Here is a 17143-nt window from a genome sequence, read left to right as displayed (position 1 = left end):
CGCAACAACCAACACCTCCTCATGGAAAACTATGTATTAAGATAAGTTTAAGTGAGAAATTGTGTGGTATATTAAGTCACCTACCATTACTACATTGACCTTCTGTTTGATAAAATGCCTTCTGCTAATGTTTAATCTCTATAACAGGAAAATCAATAATAACCAGGGGTAAAGGTTTCTAATCAGGTGAAAGATTTCAACACAATATTTACCTGTGGCATTGCCAAATATTATAAAAGCATTATATTACATTTATATTATTGTACAACATGTAATTCTGAGTAACACTGAGTGCAAATGTAGCAACACATTTTTTTAATACAGCAAAAGCGTTTGGATATTTGAATATCCAAAATGATCTCAGTCGATGACAAATTTAATAGATTTAATACTGTAATACAGACAAGATATATTTCAGCATTGTCTTAAGACACACAGTAGTTTGATTCATCCTCCAAAACAACTACAAACAAGGAACAAAAATATCCAAGTCAAAACAAAACCTTTTCACCCGAAACCACCCTGCATAAACATTGTGTTACAATTTTTTAACCACAATGTTCTGGCAGACATCTAGTGTTTAAGTGTTTTGTGCAAATAGAGTCATGACAGTGTTTATTGTAATGTGAACGTGTTGACAATATTCATAAGCGTGTATTGTGGGTGACGTTTGCCAAGGAACACACATTACATATCATGCAGTGTTGACAATAGTTGTTACATCCTGCATACGGACAATAAATCTTCACTGCGTTAGTCATCAATGACAACAGCAATTTTATGACACATAGAAAAAACTATTTAAGCACACTTTTTAGTGACCAGTGTAGGAGGTAAATACAGGGATGCTTGGTGGTAAGTGCAATTTCTTGGTTGATCAGAGAAAGAAAAGTCTTCCTGTAAGTCCACTTGAGAACTTGCCAATAGTATCTATTTAAAGAGACACTCCACTTTTTTGAAAATGTGCTCATTTTCCAGCTCCCCTAGAATTAAATATTTGATTTTTACTGTTTTGGAATCCATTCAGCTGATCTCCAGGTCTGGCGCTAGCAGTTTTAGCATAGCTTAGCACAATCCATTGAATCTGATTAGACCATTAGCATCACGCTCAAAAATAACCAGTTTCGTTTAATGCGTTTCGATATTTTCCCATTTAAATCTTGACTCTTCTGTAGTTACATCGTGTACTAAGACCGACGGAAAATTTAAAGTTGCCATTTTCTAGACAGATATGGTTGGGAACTATACTCTCAAACCGGCGTAATAATCAAGGACTTTGCTGCCGTAAAATGGCTGCAGCAGGCGTAGTGATAAAACTTAGTACTCGAAAATAGTCCCTTGCTATTGAAAGTAACCAATGGGACTATTTTCAGGCAGTGCATAATATCACTACGCCTGCTGCAGCCATGTTACGGCAGCAAAGTCCTTGATTATTACGCCAGAATGAGAGTATAGTTCCTAGTCATATCTGCCTAGAAAATCACAACTTTTAATTTTCCGTCGGTCTTAGTACACGACGTAACTACAGAGTCAAGTTTTAAATAGGAAAAATATCAAAACGCTTTGGTTATTTTTAGCGCGATGCTAATGGTCTAATCAGATTCAATGAATTATGCTTAGCTATGCTAAAAGTGCTTGCGCAAGACCCGGAGATCAGTTGAATAGATTCCAAAACGGTAAAAATCAAATGTTTAACTCTAGGAGAGCTGGAAAATTAGCCTATTTTCAAAAAAAGTGGAGTGTCCCTTTAACGTTTACAAACAGTTTCTCAAAGCACATGAATTTTTGTTGCAGGTTTGCACACACTGTGCATAACCGCAAACACACTGTACATGTAAAACATGTTTGACAGAAAAATATAGCGTGAAAGTGTTAGTAGGGATTTTGAAAAATAAGGTAATACTTTTCCATGAATTTATTAGTTCTGAAAAAAATTGGGTTATTTACAACACCGGTGCAGACCCCAAAACTGGAAATGGCTAAAGTCGAAATGTTGTACTGTATTCTTAATTTCAGCTATTGCTGTGAATTTCCACGGTGGTGAATATGCCATGTTCATTCCTTCAATTACAACAGACAGCAGCAGCTGATTCATGCACAGAACAAATGGGGTCACCAGATGCCAAAACCGTCCACACTGACAGGAAAGCCAGTTCAGAGGTCATTTACAAAATACTCTCGCCACATAAGGGTGAGACCAGCAACTTGCATCTATTTCTGACATGTTGTGTTGCTCGGAGTCCCTGGATACGAGACCAACAGCGAAATTTGGTCATTTAAGACAGACAGGCTATCACATAGAAAGCCAGACTCATAAAATATGCTAATTTCCAGCACACTTACATTCCACAGATAATAATAATAATATGACACATGGTTAAAGTTCAGCACATTATTGATCATAATCTAAAATGTAAACTCTTAACTCAGTAGTGATATTGATATTTCTCCCTCCAAATAGAAAAAAACATCCACATAACGAAGACTAGTGAAGGTGATGTGTTAACCTTGGACTTCATTAACTGTGTTCTAGACAATATTGTTTTAAAGAAAATATCTAGAAGGGACTTTTAACAAAGAAATAAACTTTAAAATGTTAAATATTGTATGGCAAAATATAATTATCAACCTCCATGAGACTGAATATAGCTTACGAATAAAACACTACTGATGTAAAGGCCTATAATAAACTGAATTTATTAAAACTTAAAGGGATAGTTCACTTTAAAATGAAAATTCTGTCATCATTTACTCATCCTCATGTTGTCTTAAACATGTATGAATTTCTTTTTTCTGATGAACAGAAAAGAAGATATTTTGAGAAATGATGGTAAACACACAAGCAGATAGTGACCATTGAGTTCCATAGTAGGAATAAAAAAATATGATGGAATTTAATGGGTACCATCAACTGTGTGCTTCCTATCATTTATCAAAATATTTTCTTCATCATTTATTACAATACTTCCAAAATATTTTTTCCTACTATGGAAGTCAATGGTCACTATATCTGCTGTGTTTACGTAATTTCTCAAAATATCTTCTTTTGTGTTTATAAATAAAAATAAATTCATACAGGTTTAGAACAACATGAGGATGAGTCAATGATGACAGAATTTTCATTTTATGGTGAACTATCCCTTTAATGCACTACAGTTTGCTCAAAAACTACACTTGACTTTGAGATTTTGATCATTAATAGGAAGAAAATGCTTTGACAGCCCTAACATTGTCACCCATTGATTTCAATAATCTAACTCTCTTTATATTTTATGTGTACAGTAGCTAGACAGACATCAGCAACAATATTGTGCTTAGTACTTACGTACCATTCAATGTAGCACACATTCGATTTGTTCCCTTACTTATTGCTCCCTAAATATAAAAGGGTTTAAAAAAAATGCTACTTTAACTTCCCTGTCCAAAGTGCTAGCGTCAAAAGACAAGCAGCGATAACCGCCAGGTAAAACAATGTAAACTAAGTTGTAAAACAAAGAGAAGGTCCCTTACATGATACGTATCTGGTGAAGAAAGAACCATTTTATGTATTCCCTTACAAAAGGCACCAATATTAAACTTAATAACTTTTACCAAACTTCAACTTAAGCCACTGCAATCCCACAATCATCCTCCTTTCAACTAGCAGACGATGAGGAGTGACATGATACGGATTCCAGTGATGAAGATGCGAGTTCAGTTTATGTGGAAGAAACCCGAATCCGAAACTGGCCCTGTTGAAGTTGAAGGCGAAACAGCTTACAGTTGGCGATCCGAAGGGCGGCACAGCTCGTCTTACTCAGATCAGTTGGTATAAGAGGTCTGGTTGGATGCCACGTCCCTGTGCTTCTGCGAAACTCACGGACATAGTCAAAATTGGTGCCTGTAGACAAAACAAAGCTTTTTATCATATATGATTTACATATAATGTACAACATTATATGTGTATATATATATTAGGGCCGGGACTTTAACGCGTTAATTAAGATTAATTAATTACACAAAAAAGAATGCGTTAAACATTAACACATTTTAATCACACTTATTTTTGCACCACGGAACATTTCTCATTGGATGAGTTTCGGCGGACCGATTATACTGGAGCACCAACTAGCGTTCATGACTTCAGTTCAGACAACAACAAACCACAGTGAACATGAATGAAGAAGCTGATGAGATCGCTTTGGTTAGCCCCGTGGATGGGAATTTTTTTTGATAAAAACGAACGGATGGAAGCGTCGATAAGAGCATGGTTGTGTGTAAGCTATGCAACAAGGAATTCACATATCACCGCAGCACATCGAGCCTCAAGTATCATCTCAATGCAAAACATATAGCAGCTAGCGTGGACATTAGCCCGACTCCGAGTACAACGACTTGGTTGAACAAAAATAAACAATATTTTGTTGCTTAAGCTTATGTATTCAGTCATTATTCATGGTATACTAAAAATCCATGTGAAAAAATAACTTCTCAATGTTCTCAGGTCAAATATTTATATGTGATTAAAATGTGATTAATTTCAATTAATTAATTACAAAGCCTCTAATTAATTAGATTAATTTTTTTAATCGAGTTTAATCGATATATATATATATATATATATATATATATATATATATATATATATATATATATATATATATATATATATATATATATAATCGTTATCAGCTTACCAGTGTCGAGTTCGCCTACTACATATATGCTAGCACCAATAGGAACAGCTCCATACACAAAGGATGATGTGGCTTGAATACAAAGGCTTTGGTCATCTAAGAGCATCCACCTGGAGAGAACAGATAAAAAGTGTGAGATATGCAACATCGCAGCTTTTTTCTGTATGAGCAGGGTTTTGAAGGAAAGTATGCGTGAACCTTTTCAGTTCATCATGGTAAAACTCGGATTTGGCGATGGTCATCTGGGTGTTCTCAGGATTGTCAACTTCTCTGTTTCGCACGCCACCAAACACGTAAAGCTCTTGTCCAATACCACACGCCACAGCTCCGAATCTGAGGAGAAATAAATGAGACTGTTTCAGTGTGCACAAGTCAATAATCTTTTAAGGACACCAAGTATTAAACTGGTATTTTAAGCATTGTTTGTGGTACGGACAGGCCTAAAGCATTAAATTGAGCAAAATGTTGCAGTGTTTCTGATGAATTTTTATGTTAATCTGCATTACCGCACTTAGCCAATTTATGAAAAAACTAGAGCCAAAATGTTATTTAATCATTTTTAAACTCTGAGTGTGTTTTGATAATCGTTCTGAATCTGTACAAAATTGCTTCAGCTTTTTGTTTAAAAAAATATTTTTAAAGAAAAATACACATATTTAAGAGTTTATAAGCAGAAAGAAAAAAAATAAAGATAGGACGAAACATTTCTTTCCCGTTTTGTTTGCTTGTTTGAAAGCAAAGGGTCTGTTCTTTTATTTGATATATTTGTATTTTGTTTATATATTTTTAGAAGAAAATTTTCCTGGAAGGCATTTTGTGAAACTTGTGAAAATCACAAAAATGCTGGCGGGGAACTTTTCAAAAAATGGCTGGAGGGAAATGAGTTAACAGGTCTGGGCTGGTGCAGAATACATTTTTATATTATCACGGGTAATGGGTCAGATCTGGTGCTGTAACTTTGCGGGTACGGGCGGATCTCCAAAAATCGACCGGTGCAGGACTCTGCTATGTTGTATGTCACCCCAAAGTGAAAATTGTGTCATTATTTACTTACCCTCAAGTTATTACAAACCTGTATCATTTCTTTGCTCTGCTGAATGTAAAGGAAGATATTTGTAATTAAGCATGAAAGAGAACACAATTCGCTTCCATAACAGGAAAAAAATTAGTGCTGGGCATAGATTAATCTAGATTAATCTCATACAAAATAAAAGTTTTTTTTGCATAATATATGAGTTTATGCTGTGTGTAATTATTATGTATATATAAATACACACACATTCATGTATGTATTTAAGAAACATTTGCATATGTATGCATATGTATGTATATGTATGTATATATGTATATATATGTATATATATGTATATATATGTATATATGTATATATATGTATATATGTATATATTTATTAAATAAAATATATTTATTTAAAATTTTATATATTCTATATTATATATATAAATAAAAATGATATATAAATAAAAACATTTCTTAAATGTATATATTTGTATGCGTTTAAATATACATAATATTTACACACAGCACAAACCCATATATTATGCAAAAAATGCTTTTTTGTATGAGAATAATCTACACTAGTCAACATTTGAAGTGGATCAAAACCTTTCCTAAAAGTTGTCTTAAAACCAATACCCAGTACCCGTTCTTGTCTTAGGACAACTTTGATGAATGTTTTTGATCCACTTCAAATGTTGACTACTATAGATTAATCTATGCCCAGCACAAAAAAAATACTATGGAAGTCAATAGTGCTCAAAAACTATTTGGTTACAAACATTACTCAAAGATTTTCATTTGTGTTCTGCAGAACAGAGAAATTTATACAGGCTTAAAACAACGTGATGGTGAGTAAATGATGACAGAATTTTATTTTTGGGAGAACTATCCCTTAAAAATATATATATATATTTTTTTACTGTTTTGCCTAGACAAATGAAAGTGTGAAAAGCCATATCTAGAGATTACAATAGATTACAGAGGATAGTTCACCTAAAAATTAAAATTCTGTCTGTTTCAAACCTGCATCAATTTCTTTGTTCTGCAGATACAGATATTGTGAATATAAATAACAAAACAGAACTGTGGCACCATTCACTTCCATAGTATTATATTTTTTCTACTATAGAAAGTCAATGGTCCCCCAGATCTAATTGGTTACAAACATTTTTTGTAAATATCTTCATCATATTTTGGTAAATACCAAGGTCACATACCTACGTATAAACAACACAGTTGACAGTACCCCTTGACTTTCACAGTAAGAAAAAACAAATACTATGGAACTTAATGGGTACCATCAACTGTGTGCTTACCATCTATGATCAAAGTATTTTCTTTCGTATTTTTAAGAACACAAAGAAACTTATACAGGCATAGAACAACATAAGGGTGAGTAAATAATGACAACATGTTATTTTTTTGGAAAAACCATCACTTTAAAAGCAATTACAAATATTAGTGTTTAGACGTCGGCATTGATATACTGATATAGTTATTTTTCGTTAAGACATGCATTTTAGTCTGGGACTAGGCTTTTAGTCTGTGAAACCGGGTCTTTGTTTAATAGATGATTTTTGTATCAAATCAGCTAAAGTGCAAACATGATGTTAGAAGCAAATACCAAGGTCACATACCTACGTATAAACAATGCTTTCTAACGTAGGACTAGGACGCCAAAGACAAGCCCTTAGATAAACACAATGTCCATCTAATCATATTGCTGTCAAATGTATATCTAGCACAGATAAGTGCCACATTTGTACATTGAAAGTACACTGTACACCACATGATATTCTCAGTGGATTATTTCTTCACACATGTTTTGTGTTATCCATCTCAATCTCTTTAAAGGCTGAATTTAACATAACAGAACTTCCCGTCTCTTTATAACATACTAGGCCTAAATGTAAAAAAAAGCACACATGGACATTATTATAACCCAAATATGACAAGAACACAGAGAAAAATGACTTTTTGTGTTTTTCCAGATGGCGATCAAATGTGTTCAGTTATACGCCGTTGTAAGACTGATAGGTCCCTTGCCTATTTTTGTTGAAGGAACACATCTGCAAGACATCACAGGGCGCAACAAAGCACTTCACATTCATCAGATCATCATGATGACGTGCTTAAAATGCAATCGTTTAATTTTATCATTCATTTGCGTCACAGAAAAGAGAAAACACACCACAGATTTGAAAGGCATGGGGTCATTGTGCTCTAAATGATCCGATGAATCCAATTCTGTCCATTTTTTTTCATTTAATAATAATAATGTAACCCTTTTAATGAAAACCTGGTTACCTGAGCATGATGATATGACATCACTCTCTACAATGAGGTTTCACAACAAATCACTGGGACTGTTAAAAATAGACCTTTACAAAAATGTGTACGTAGGTCTATGTTCCTATACTGGTGCTTTGTTTTTACAGTATGAGGAAGATGACATTCTGAGTGTTTTTAGGTTTACGTCATAGCAAATAAATGTAAACGTAACATTTTACCTCCGTTCCTTTAGGGGGCAGACGGTTGTCCACTGCTGAGTTTTGGGGTCATAGTACTCCACAGAGTCGTAAACTTTCCCGTACGATCCACCTCCCATTACATAAAGCTTCTTTTTCATGGTGGCACAGCAACCAAACTGGAAATTTGGAGATACACACGTAGGCACGGTATGAGTATTTCAGCGCAGCTGTGCGTGTTTATACGGCAAAGGAGCTACGGCTCACCTTGCGCACTGTGCTCATATTGGGTTGGATCTTCCAGACGTTACAATGGGGGTCATACACCTCCATTGAGAGAAGAACTTCAGTTTTCTTGCTCTCCCCACCCAAGACATAGACCATCCCATCCAGCTCAGCAATACCAAAGTGCTGTCGGGCCTTTAAAGACATTATGACAATACAGTAGAGCAAATGTGACACCTGGTGGTAGCTTTACAAATTGCAAAAAACTGACCACATAATTACATACATGGCTGTTACTGGATGGTTTTAGAAAAATTAATTGCTAGAATATGATTTTTTTTGCTGTATATACATCGAATCATGAATCATTCATGATAGTTCACTAGTTCAAAACACAATAAATACATTTTGACTAATTTGGGTAAAAATGTCTTTTCTATACCAAGAAAGTGACATAAAAAACACTATTTTCTGTTACAAACTTTCACATCGCATCTTTTGGTTATAATAACATAAAAAATTTAATTTATAGCTTGATTTTTCAAAGATTTATTATAAAAACAGATTATTTTTTCTGCAAAATGCTATAAATCTATTGAATCAATATATAAATGTGCATTCATCTTTGCCATGTTATATTCATTTAGTTGACTAGTGGTATACACCAATTAAAAAAAAAAAAACATTAATGGCATTAATCAAAACACTACTTTGTCATATTAATAACACTGTCATTGCTACTGTCATCCTTGGGACGTCATCGCTGAACTTTTTTTAAAGCGATCAGCTGTAAAATGTTTTGGTCCTGCTCGATTTTCGTTGACTGAGTAAAATAAAGGAAATTTTTTTTAATAAGATCCCCTGGGGTCAATGTGTGTGCATGACAGAAGCTTGATGATGTCGTGTGAAAACAAGCAACAGCCGGCATTTTTCTTTCACCCGAGTGCCTTTCATGTAAAATATTAGATTTTTATGGCTTACGTTTCTTCCCCGCCACAGCAATCCACCACAGGTTTATCAATGCCATCAAAAGTATTATTTTGTTTTTGTTTGCTTGTTGATCACGAAGTACAAAATAGATGAGGAAAACTAGGACTCTGTGTTGTTTACAGTGCATGGAATGGTGCGCTGTGATTTGTTGAGCGTATTTATTGCATTCTGCAGAAAAGGAGGATTGGCGTTTATCGCATTTTGGGAAAAAAGGGAAGAAAGATGACAATAGCACGCGAATATTGGATTTTGGGTCAAATAAAGAATGGACTTTTTAATACTGACCTGATACTATACTGATTTTGGCAGTAACTACTTTTTTTAAATGGTGTTTAATTTGTTTTTTAAACCAAACTCTTCAAATACAAGCAAGTGGCTTAGAATAATGGCATCCATTTAAAAAAGAAATGCATATACAGTACCAAAAAAGGCACTACACTGTCCCATGTGGAGACTCATGGTATTGTCAATTTGAGAATTTTGTGTGTTGATTTTGTATTTGATTTTGTATTTGTGTGACAGAAATACCTCCATCATTGGCGGGATTGGTGTCCAGGTGTTGGTCTCTGGGTCATATTTCTCTGCACTGCTCAACACAGTTTTATTCTCATCCATTCCACCGATTGCAAACAGGTAACCTTCTACAGATAGACAAACAGGCAATGGGTTAATTATACCATATATTAAATGATTGAAAGCAAAGGGAGAACATCCAAACTCTGTCAACTCATGACATTTTGTTTCAATCTTTTTAAATTTCTTGTTTGATTTGCATTCAAAATTTTCTTATATTAGTTGTTATGCACAAATTTGTGAGACTTTTATACACAGTGTAACAAATTACAAAAATGAAAAGAAAAAAAATAGAAGGGAAGGAACTTTATTATATTGTTATAAATGTGTTATGTTATAATTATGCTTCATTATGAGGCCAATTGTTATTGTAGTAATAATATACAAACAGGAAAAATTACTCGCATATTAGCATTAAAAATACATGTAATATTTATCTTTACCCTTTCTCATCCTAAAAATGTATATATGCAAAGAACTAACTGACCTGCTGACATGACTCCATGCCCAACACGCTTCACACTCATAGGCTGTAGCTCGATCCACATCTGCCTGCTTGGATCGTAAAGAGGACACATGCAGCGTGCCGCTGCTGTGGGTCTCCGAGAGCTAAAATAGAGGGTAAATACAAAAACAAAAGTAATGGTCACACATTCCATAAACAAACTTTAATATTATCCAGATTCACAAAATCTTCTTTATATTTACAGGTATGCATGATTATACTCACTTTCTATCCTCACCCCCTGCTATTACAATACACTCTGAGTATCCGCGGGGTTTAAACGCAGCGAGCAGCGCTTCCCCCTGCTGTTCTGCTTTAAGGGTCTCCATACAACAATTCCCTATCACCTCCCTCATCAGTGGTTCACCGAGCATCTGCTCCTGGAGGTACGACTGGTCCAGGCCTTGAATCCATACAGCAGACATGACTTCCTTCATGTGGACCTGTAAGTACAGGAATAGAGTCAACTTTTATATTTTTCATATTTGTGACCCTGGACCACAAAACCAGAGCAACATGGGTATATTTGTAGCAATAATCAACAATAATTGTTTGGGTCAAAATTATTGATTTTTCTTTTATGCCAAAAATCATTAAGATATAAATGTAAAAATCATGTTCTGAAGATATTTTGTAAATGTCCTACCCTAAATATATCAAAACTTTATTTTTGGACTTGGAAATAGGACACCTATTTCATTGTTAAAAAACAATGTTATTTGTGTATTTGGTATAACACAATGTGTAAGCGTGGTTTATGGTTCAAAAAACACATTATTTTCCACATTCCGTAAATTTTTGTAGCTCCAGATTTCGCTCTCTCCCTGAAACATTGTACAAAACATATCGATTTGAAAAGATGTACTAATAAACACTTACACACCAAAGGAAATGTAAATTTGTAAATCGGACAATAGGTGCTCTTTAAAGGCAATTTTCTTAATATTTAAAGTTTCAAGATTTTTAAATCATTCTATCTCGACCAAATATTATCCTGTCCTAACAAACCATACATCAATGGAAAGCTATTTATTCAGCTTTCAAATTATGTATAAATGACTTTGTGGTCCAGGGTCACATTTGGGTGAACCATTTCTTTAATTGATTTGCAGTTTAAAAAGTGTGGTCTTACTCTCTGCCAAGTTTAATTACTAAACCGTTATCATCTCTTCTCCATTATGATGATTTAAAGCCTCATTTTCCTTGTAAAAGTATGTAAAGTGTGCATGCAAATTTTAGTGTGAACCGAAAAGGATACATTCATAATTATAAACACACAGGTCAAAACTTAAAAGTCGGTGTGGAGAAATTTACTCCTTTCGCATCACACATACAGAACATTTCACTCACTCGCCGAGCTTCAATGTCATGACTGATCCAGCGGACCACGGCTTCCAGCGCGTGCTTTTCATTTCCTATGTTGAGCTTTTCCATCCCCAGCAGCTCGCACAGGCGATCGGGCGGCTGCTCCAGGAACTCTTCTGTATTGGCCACATCTCGGAAATGTGTCTGAAGGAACTCCGTGGCAACGTGGTAAACGTGGTGCAGGCAGTAATGCATGGAAAAGATCCGAATACCAATGCAGTTCTCTGCATTGATGCAGCCCTCCAGAAACTGACAGCAGAGAGATTTTAGGTCAGTGAGGAGCAGAAGATCAGCAGCTTGGACCACATCCTGGATGGTGTCTTCACTCAGGGCAATCTAAAAACCAGAGGACCAGCATGAAAACTTTATGGCGGCATTTTAAAAAGCTTGATACAGCTTTTTTTTTTGCTTAAACAAATAGTGCATGGCGCTAACAACACCAACATCATGGGTTTGATTTCTAAAGAATTAATAACTGAACAAAGTGTATTGAATGGTACTAAATACTTTGACTCACATTTGTGAATGAATGAAATGAATGAAATCACCTCTCCACTGAAAATGTAGTCGAGTATCTGCCTTATGGTGGTGACGGAGATCCCTTCCAACACAATTCTGTAAACAGACCCATCCTCCTTTGGGGGGTTGTAAGTTAATTTGGTCCTGGAAACATTATAAAATCAGTTTTAACCACAACTTTCTTTGGGTTTAATAGGATTGTTAAATATCTTACTATAAAACTGTAATGCAAAGTTTCATTAAGATTTTTACAGAATCTACAACTGATCATTCAATTTTCTCTTTTTTATAGCTCAGTTGGTAGAGATCTGAATTAGCAGCACAAACGCCACAGGTTCGATTTCCATGAAACACATATATTGATCAAATGTATACCTTACATGCATTCTAAGTGTCTGCCAAATGTATAAATGTAAAGACAACATTTTTGAATTTTCCTCTACAAGCAGTTGAGTCATTGCATGACTAACATGTCCCACAGATGAAAGTCATATCTGGAATGACATGAGGGAATAATGCTAAGCTAAACAGACTGAATTGTTTAAATTAAGGGCGTATAAAAGTAGGCCACATTGTAAAAAAAGTGAACAAACCCAAAATAGCAGACAAGGTGGGGCTGCTGGCACACCCACGTGACACATTGCTCAAGGGTCTGTTACAAGTCTGAGCAATCACACCAACTCTACATGACCTGATCTCTCCTTAAAAATATGCAAAAGATATTTAAATGTCACAGTTTGTGCTAACCTTATGTATGGACTAGCAGCAGCCAGAATGTTCTTCTGAACTGGTATCTCTTCACCATCCAAAACCAGCACTGCATCTTGAAAAAAATTATCTTGTCTGAAAGACTGAAGGGCCTTTAGTAGCTTTTGGGAATGTTGAGGGTCCGACACCACTGATCCAGCATCAGTTCCAGCTGCTGAAGGGGTTGACATGCTGTTGAAGCAAGCCAATGTAACAAACGAGTTAACACAATCAACATGGCAAGACAGATTCGGGTGGATCTTTTACAAACTACTTTAAATCACTGCACTTACTCTCACTGTAGACGCAACAACCGGCTTGAATAAAACTTGTCCTTAATGCGGTCTGTAACTTTAGTCAGGCATAATAAAGCTTTTAATCGAGACCCGCCTGTCACGCCGTTCACGGCAGTGTCTATCCACACGCACTAGAAGAAAAACAACTTCGAACGTCGCGTGACGTCACCCGGAACCACGGTTGTATGTTTTTCAAAATAAAAGTCAAAATTTTCAAAATAAAACCACCCATATGTTTTTTGTAAATTTAGTAAATGTTCAAATGTGCATGAGTATTAAATCATTACTTTTTATGAAATTATCCCATTTTTGAAGCGTTTGTTCACTTTATTGTACAGCGGATTCCTTTGTAAACAAGCCACAGGTAGACGATGGATTTGCAGAGAGACTGCGATTAAAAAGCACTGCTGGATCCGACAGTAATAGCGCAGCAAACTTATTTGGGGAAAACATTTTAGTACTATGTGTCACTATTGCTTTGTTAAAGATCGCTTGATATGTTCGCATTCTGTGTAACCTTTTTGCTCACTGAATGAAATGGATTTTAGACTGTTTCAATTTACTAAAAACGTTGAACGAATCAAAGATTTGTTTTAATATAAATGTGGTACGTAACGTTGCGTGTTCATAAGATCAACCTCACAAGTAACGTTACATTAGAAATATACAAAGTTAGTGAGTGATAAGGACTTAACTTACCACGCTGTCACACTCTTGAGCATCCTTTGTAATTCAGATCTAGCGTTAATGTTAATCGGTTCATCGTCTTGAAATTCAGGATCAGACTCAGGCTCGTACATATATGGTTGAAACCCAAAGGCTGCCATTTTTCCGCCAACGAAAGTTTTCAAAATAATTTCCCATATGCAATGACTTCTTTTGTGGGAAGGGGTTCAGCCAGCTGCCAGCTATTGGCCACTGGCCGGTCATGTGGCTCGTCAGTCAAAAAGATATTGAGACTCGACTTGGACTATTGTTAAGCGCTTTTGTGGCATATTATATAAATGGTTGACTGAGATAAACATTATGTCTGCATTTGATTAAAATATTGTTAAATTTGGTGTCTTTATGAAAAACAAGGATGTTAAATTTTTTATGTAATAATTAATATGGTGATTGTAGCTAAAATAAAATCACACATGTAGATTGCTCAAGTTTCTCCATGTTTTGTGGTCTTTGAAAATTATTAAAAAATATTATTTCAAACTTTAAGCCTTTAAAAAACAACAGTTCCTTAAAACTGTGAATTATTATATGTATTATTCCCATGTGATATTTAACCCCCCAATAATCTTTATTTTATTTATTTATCTTTTATTTTAGTTGTATTTTATGTTATTTAATTATTGTATTTTATTTTAGTTTTCCCCCTTTCAATTCTTATGATGATGCCTAAAAAAATAAGAAATTGGTGGGTGAAAATATTGATCGTTCAAGATTATCTGTATAACTATCAACCACTGTGGCATTATTCCAGAACTCTCTTTTATTGTTGTAAGCTTGTATCTATCCAGGGTGGTACTGATGATATTGTCACAAGGTTTGCCCTTTTTGTCATTGCATTCCATGCACCTTTAAAAATAAAGGTGCTTCACAATGCAATAAAATATTTTCTTTCTATCTAAATTATTCTTTTAATACCTGAAGAACCTTTCATTTCCCAAATGGTTCTTTGAGGTGAAAAAAGTACTTTAATGTATGAAAGAAATGGTTCTTTAAAGAACCTTTGACTAAATGGTTCTTTGATAAACAAAAAAAAGGTTCTTATATTGCATCCCTGTGAAGAACCTTTTAAGCACCTTTATTCTCAAGAGTGTACCTATCCAAAACTATAAGAATTTGTTCTATTATGTTCTGATACTTTTAAGATGGTTATTGCAGGATGTCCAATATGTCAACAATGGGCCCGAAGTACCCCATCATCTGCATAAAGCTAGTATATCCTTAAAAACTGTTATCCAATCAAAGCAGGCATTTACTTCAAAGTCTTAAATGCGGCCCACCAATCAAAACCGAGCGTTTTGCAAGTCGACCTCAAAACCAGTGTACAAAATAGCTTATTGATGTTTTTGAATGTAAAAACCACGCAAACATCACAAGTAGACCTCAGACACCAGTGAACAATAAAAATAGCAGATTCACTGCACCTTTAAAAAAAATGTCACAAGTTGATTCATTTCTGTTTTCATTTCATAGCCAATATTGATTTCTTCAAAACAGGTGTTATATATTTTAATGGAACATTTATAGGACAGTAAATCCCTCTGTTGCTTACCAAATGTGTCATAAATCACAGGGTCCTGTCAGGACATAATGTGAGAAGCGCTTTGTCAGAAAGAAGATACTTTGCACAAATCTGTGCTTTATGCATGAAATAAGAGTGAGATTAAGCTGACGCACCGATGAAGCAAGACAGAAACCGAGGACAGGTTTTGATTTATGAGCACTGGTGACCTCAGAGATGTGTATGAGTGAGACGAGTAGGAGGATTAAATTAATCTTTCATTTAGAGAGAGCTATATGGTGATTTAATACCCGTTTGTGCCACTGATCAGACGTGCCAATTATTGTGGAGACCATAGCAATTCCTGTTAATTCCGGTGATTCATGTGTATTTCAAAGGATTATGAAGAGAAGATTTTAATTAGAGTCTGTAGGATATACCCTTTACCACATATAAAACCTTTTATAGTGTATTAAATTGGCCCAGACCTTCTACATGTTCTCCCTCTACCCACCAGCAGATGGAGCCCAGAGAACATTAATGTAAAAGTGTAATTTAAAAAATATATTCAATAAACAAATGAATAAATCACATTATATTATCCATATTTTAAAAGTTTGTGTGCCCTGGGTTGGTTAAATTATTACATTGATCTAGAAATGTTATGAAAAATTATGCAACATAAAAATGATTGCTCAACTAAAGATAGCAAAATAATATCAGCTAAAATATAGATTCAAATATTATAGGTAAAATAGAGGTTATTAGCCTATATTTTATCAAGCATACAGGCTTCTTAAACCACAAATACTAAGACATGTAAATTAATTTATAACGTTACCTATATAAAACATGTTAAATGAATCCACAGTAATGATCTATGAACCATAAAGCGTAACGATTATCAAAGATGTTATTTTCAGGAGTTATACGTTTTTTTTTTTACTTTATTTAACTTTTTGTGTCACTTTTATTCCATTTTGAGATATATTTGAGAGATAAATGTTTCCATGTTTGTGCTTTTATATTGTATAATAAAGCATTACTACGTAGACACGTACGTCAATTTTGTCTGGAACGTAGCGTCAGTCTGATTGATAATATCAGGTGCATGTTTTTTTCTGTGCAGGGCCCACAAGAAGTGTTTAAAGTTACATGAATATAAAAACTAGGGCCGGGACTCGATTAAAAAAATTAATCTAATTAATTAGAGGCTTTGTAATTAATTAATCTAAATTAATCGCATTTTAATCTCATATAAATATTTGACCTGAGAACATTAAGAAGTATTTTTACATGGATTTTTATGAATAATGACTGAATACATAAGCTTAACAAAATATTGTTTATTTTTGTTCAACCAAGTCGTTGTACCCGGAGTCCACGCTAGCTGCTGTATGTTTTGCATTGAGATGATACTTGAGGCTCGATGTGCTGCGGTGATATGTGAATTCCTTGTTGCATATCTTACACACAACCATGCTATTATCGACGCTTACCAGTGATGCGCGGGTCAATGTATAAACAACCCGCCC

At 34.7% G+C, this 17143-nt stretch overlaps 1 protein-coding gene across 2 annotated transcripts; it reads right to left on the bottom strand.

Moving 5' to 3' along the window:
• Window positions 1–371: 371 nt before the first annotated feature.
• Window positions 372–14274, bottom strand: gan (gigaxonin). 2 transcript variants are annotated; one of them, XM_065278792.2, is made up of 12 exons: window positions 14084–14274; window positions 13089–13280; window positions 12371–12485; window positions 11808–12158; window positions 10683–10900; window positions 10440–10561; window positions 9908–10020; window positions 8432–8584; window positions 8207–8343; window positions 4875–5009; window positions 4677–4786; window positions 372–3880 (listed from the first exon to the last, which is right to left on the bottom strand). In XM_065278792.2, exons 1-12 carry the CDS (start codon window positions 14209–14211, stop codon window positions 3699–3701), a joined length of 1956 nt encoding a protein of 651 aa, XP_065134864.2. In that variant the 5' UTR covers window positions 14212–14274; the 3' UTR covers window positions 372–3698. The 2 variants fall into 2 exon arrangements, with proteins under 2 accessions (XP_065134864.2, XP_065134865.2); XM_065278793.2 differs by lacking the exon at window positions 14084–14274 and adding an exon at window positions 13382–13541.
• Window positions 14275–17143: the final 2869 nt, after the last annotated feature.

This window comes from Paramisgurnus dabryanus, chromosome 9 (assembly GCF_030506205.2).
Source record: "Paramisgurnus dabryanus chromosome 9, PD_genome_1.1, whole genome shotgun sequence".
Classification (NCBI taxonomy): Eukaryota; Metazoa; Chordata; class Actinopteri; order Cypriniformes; family Cobitidae; genus Paramisgurnus; species Paramisgurnus dabryanus.
The sequence above is the reverse complement of the archived record's forward strand: the minus strand, read 5'-3'. Positions and strand labels throughout refer to the sequence as shown.

Excerpts from the sequence above, each read along its gene's own strand:
- gan (XM_065278792.2), bottom strand. The coding sequence starts at position 14,211 with ATGGCAGCCTTTGGGTTTCAACCATATATGTACGAGCCTGAGTCTGAT. Across the intron at positions 12,486-13,088 it reads GCTGCTAGTCCATACATAAG|GACCAAATTAACTTACAACC; the intron begins GTTAGCACAAAC and ends TAATGTTTCCAG. Across the intron at positions 4,787-4,874 it reads TACCATGATGAACTGAAAAG|GTGGATGCTCTTAGATGACC; the intron begins GTTCACGCATAC and ends TGTTCTCTCCAG.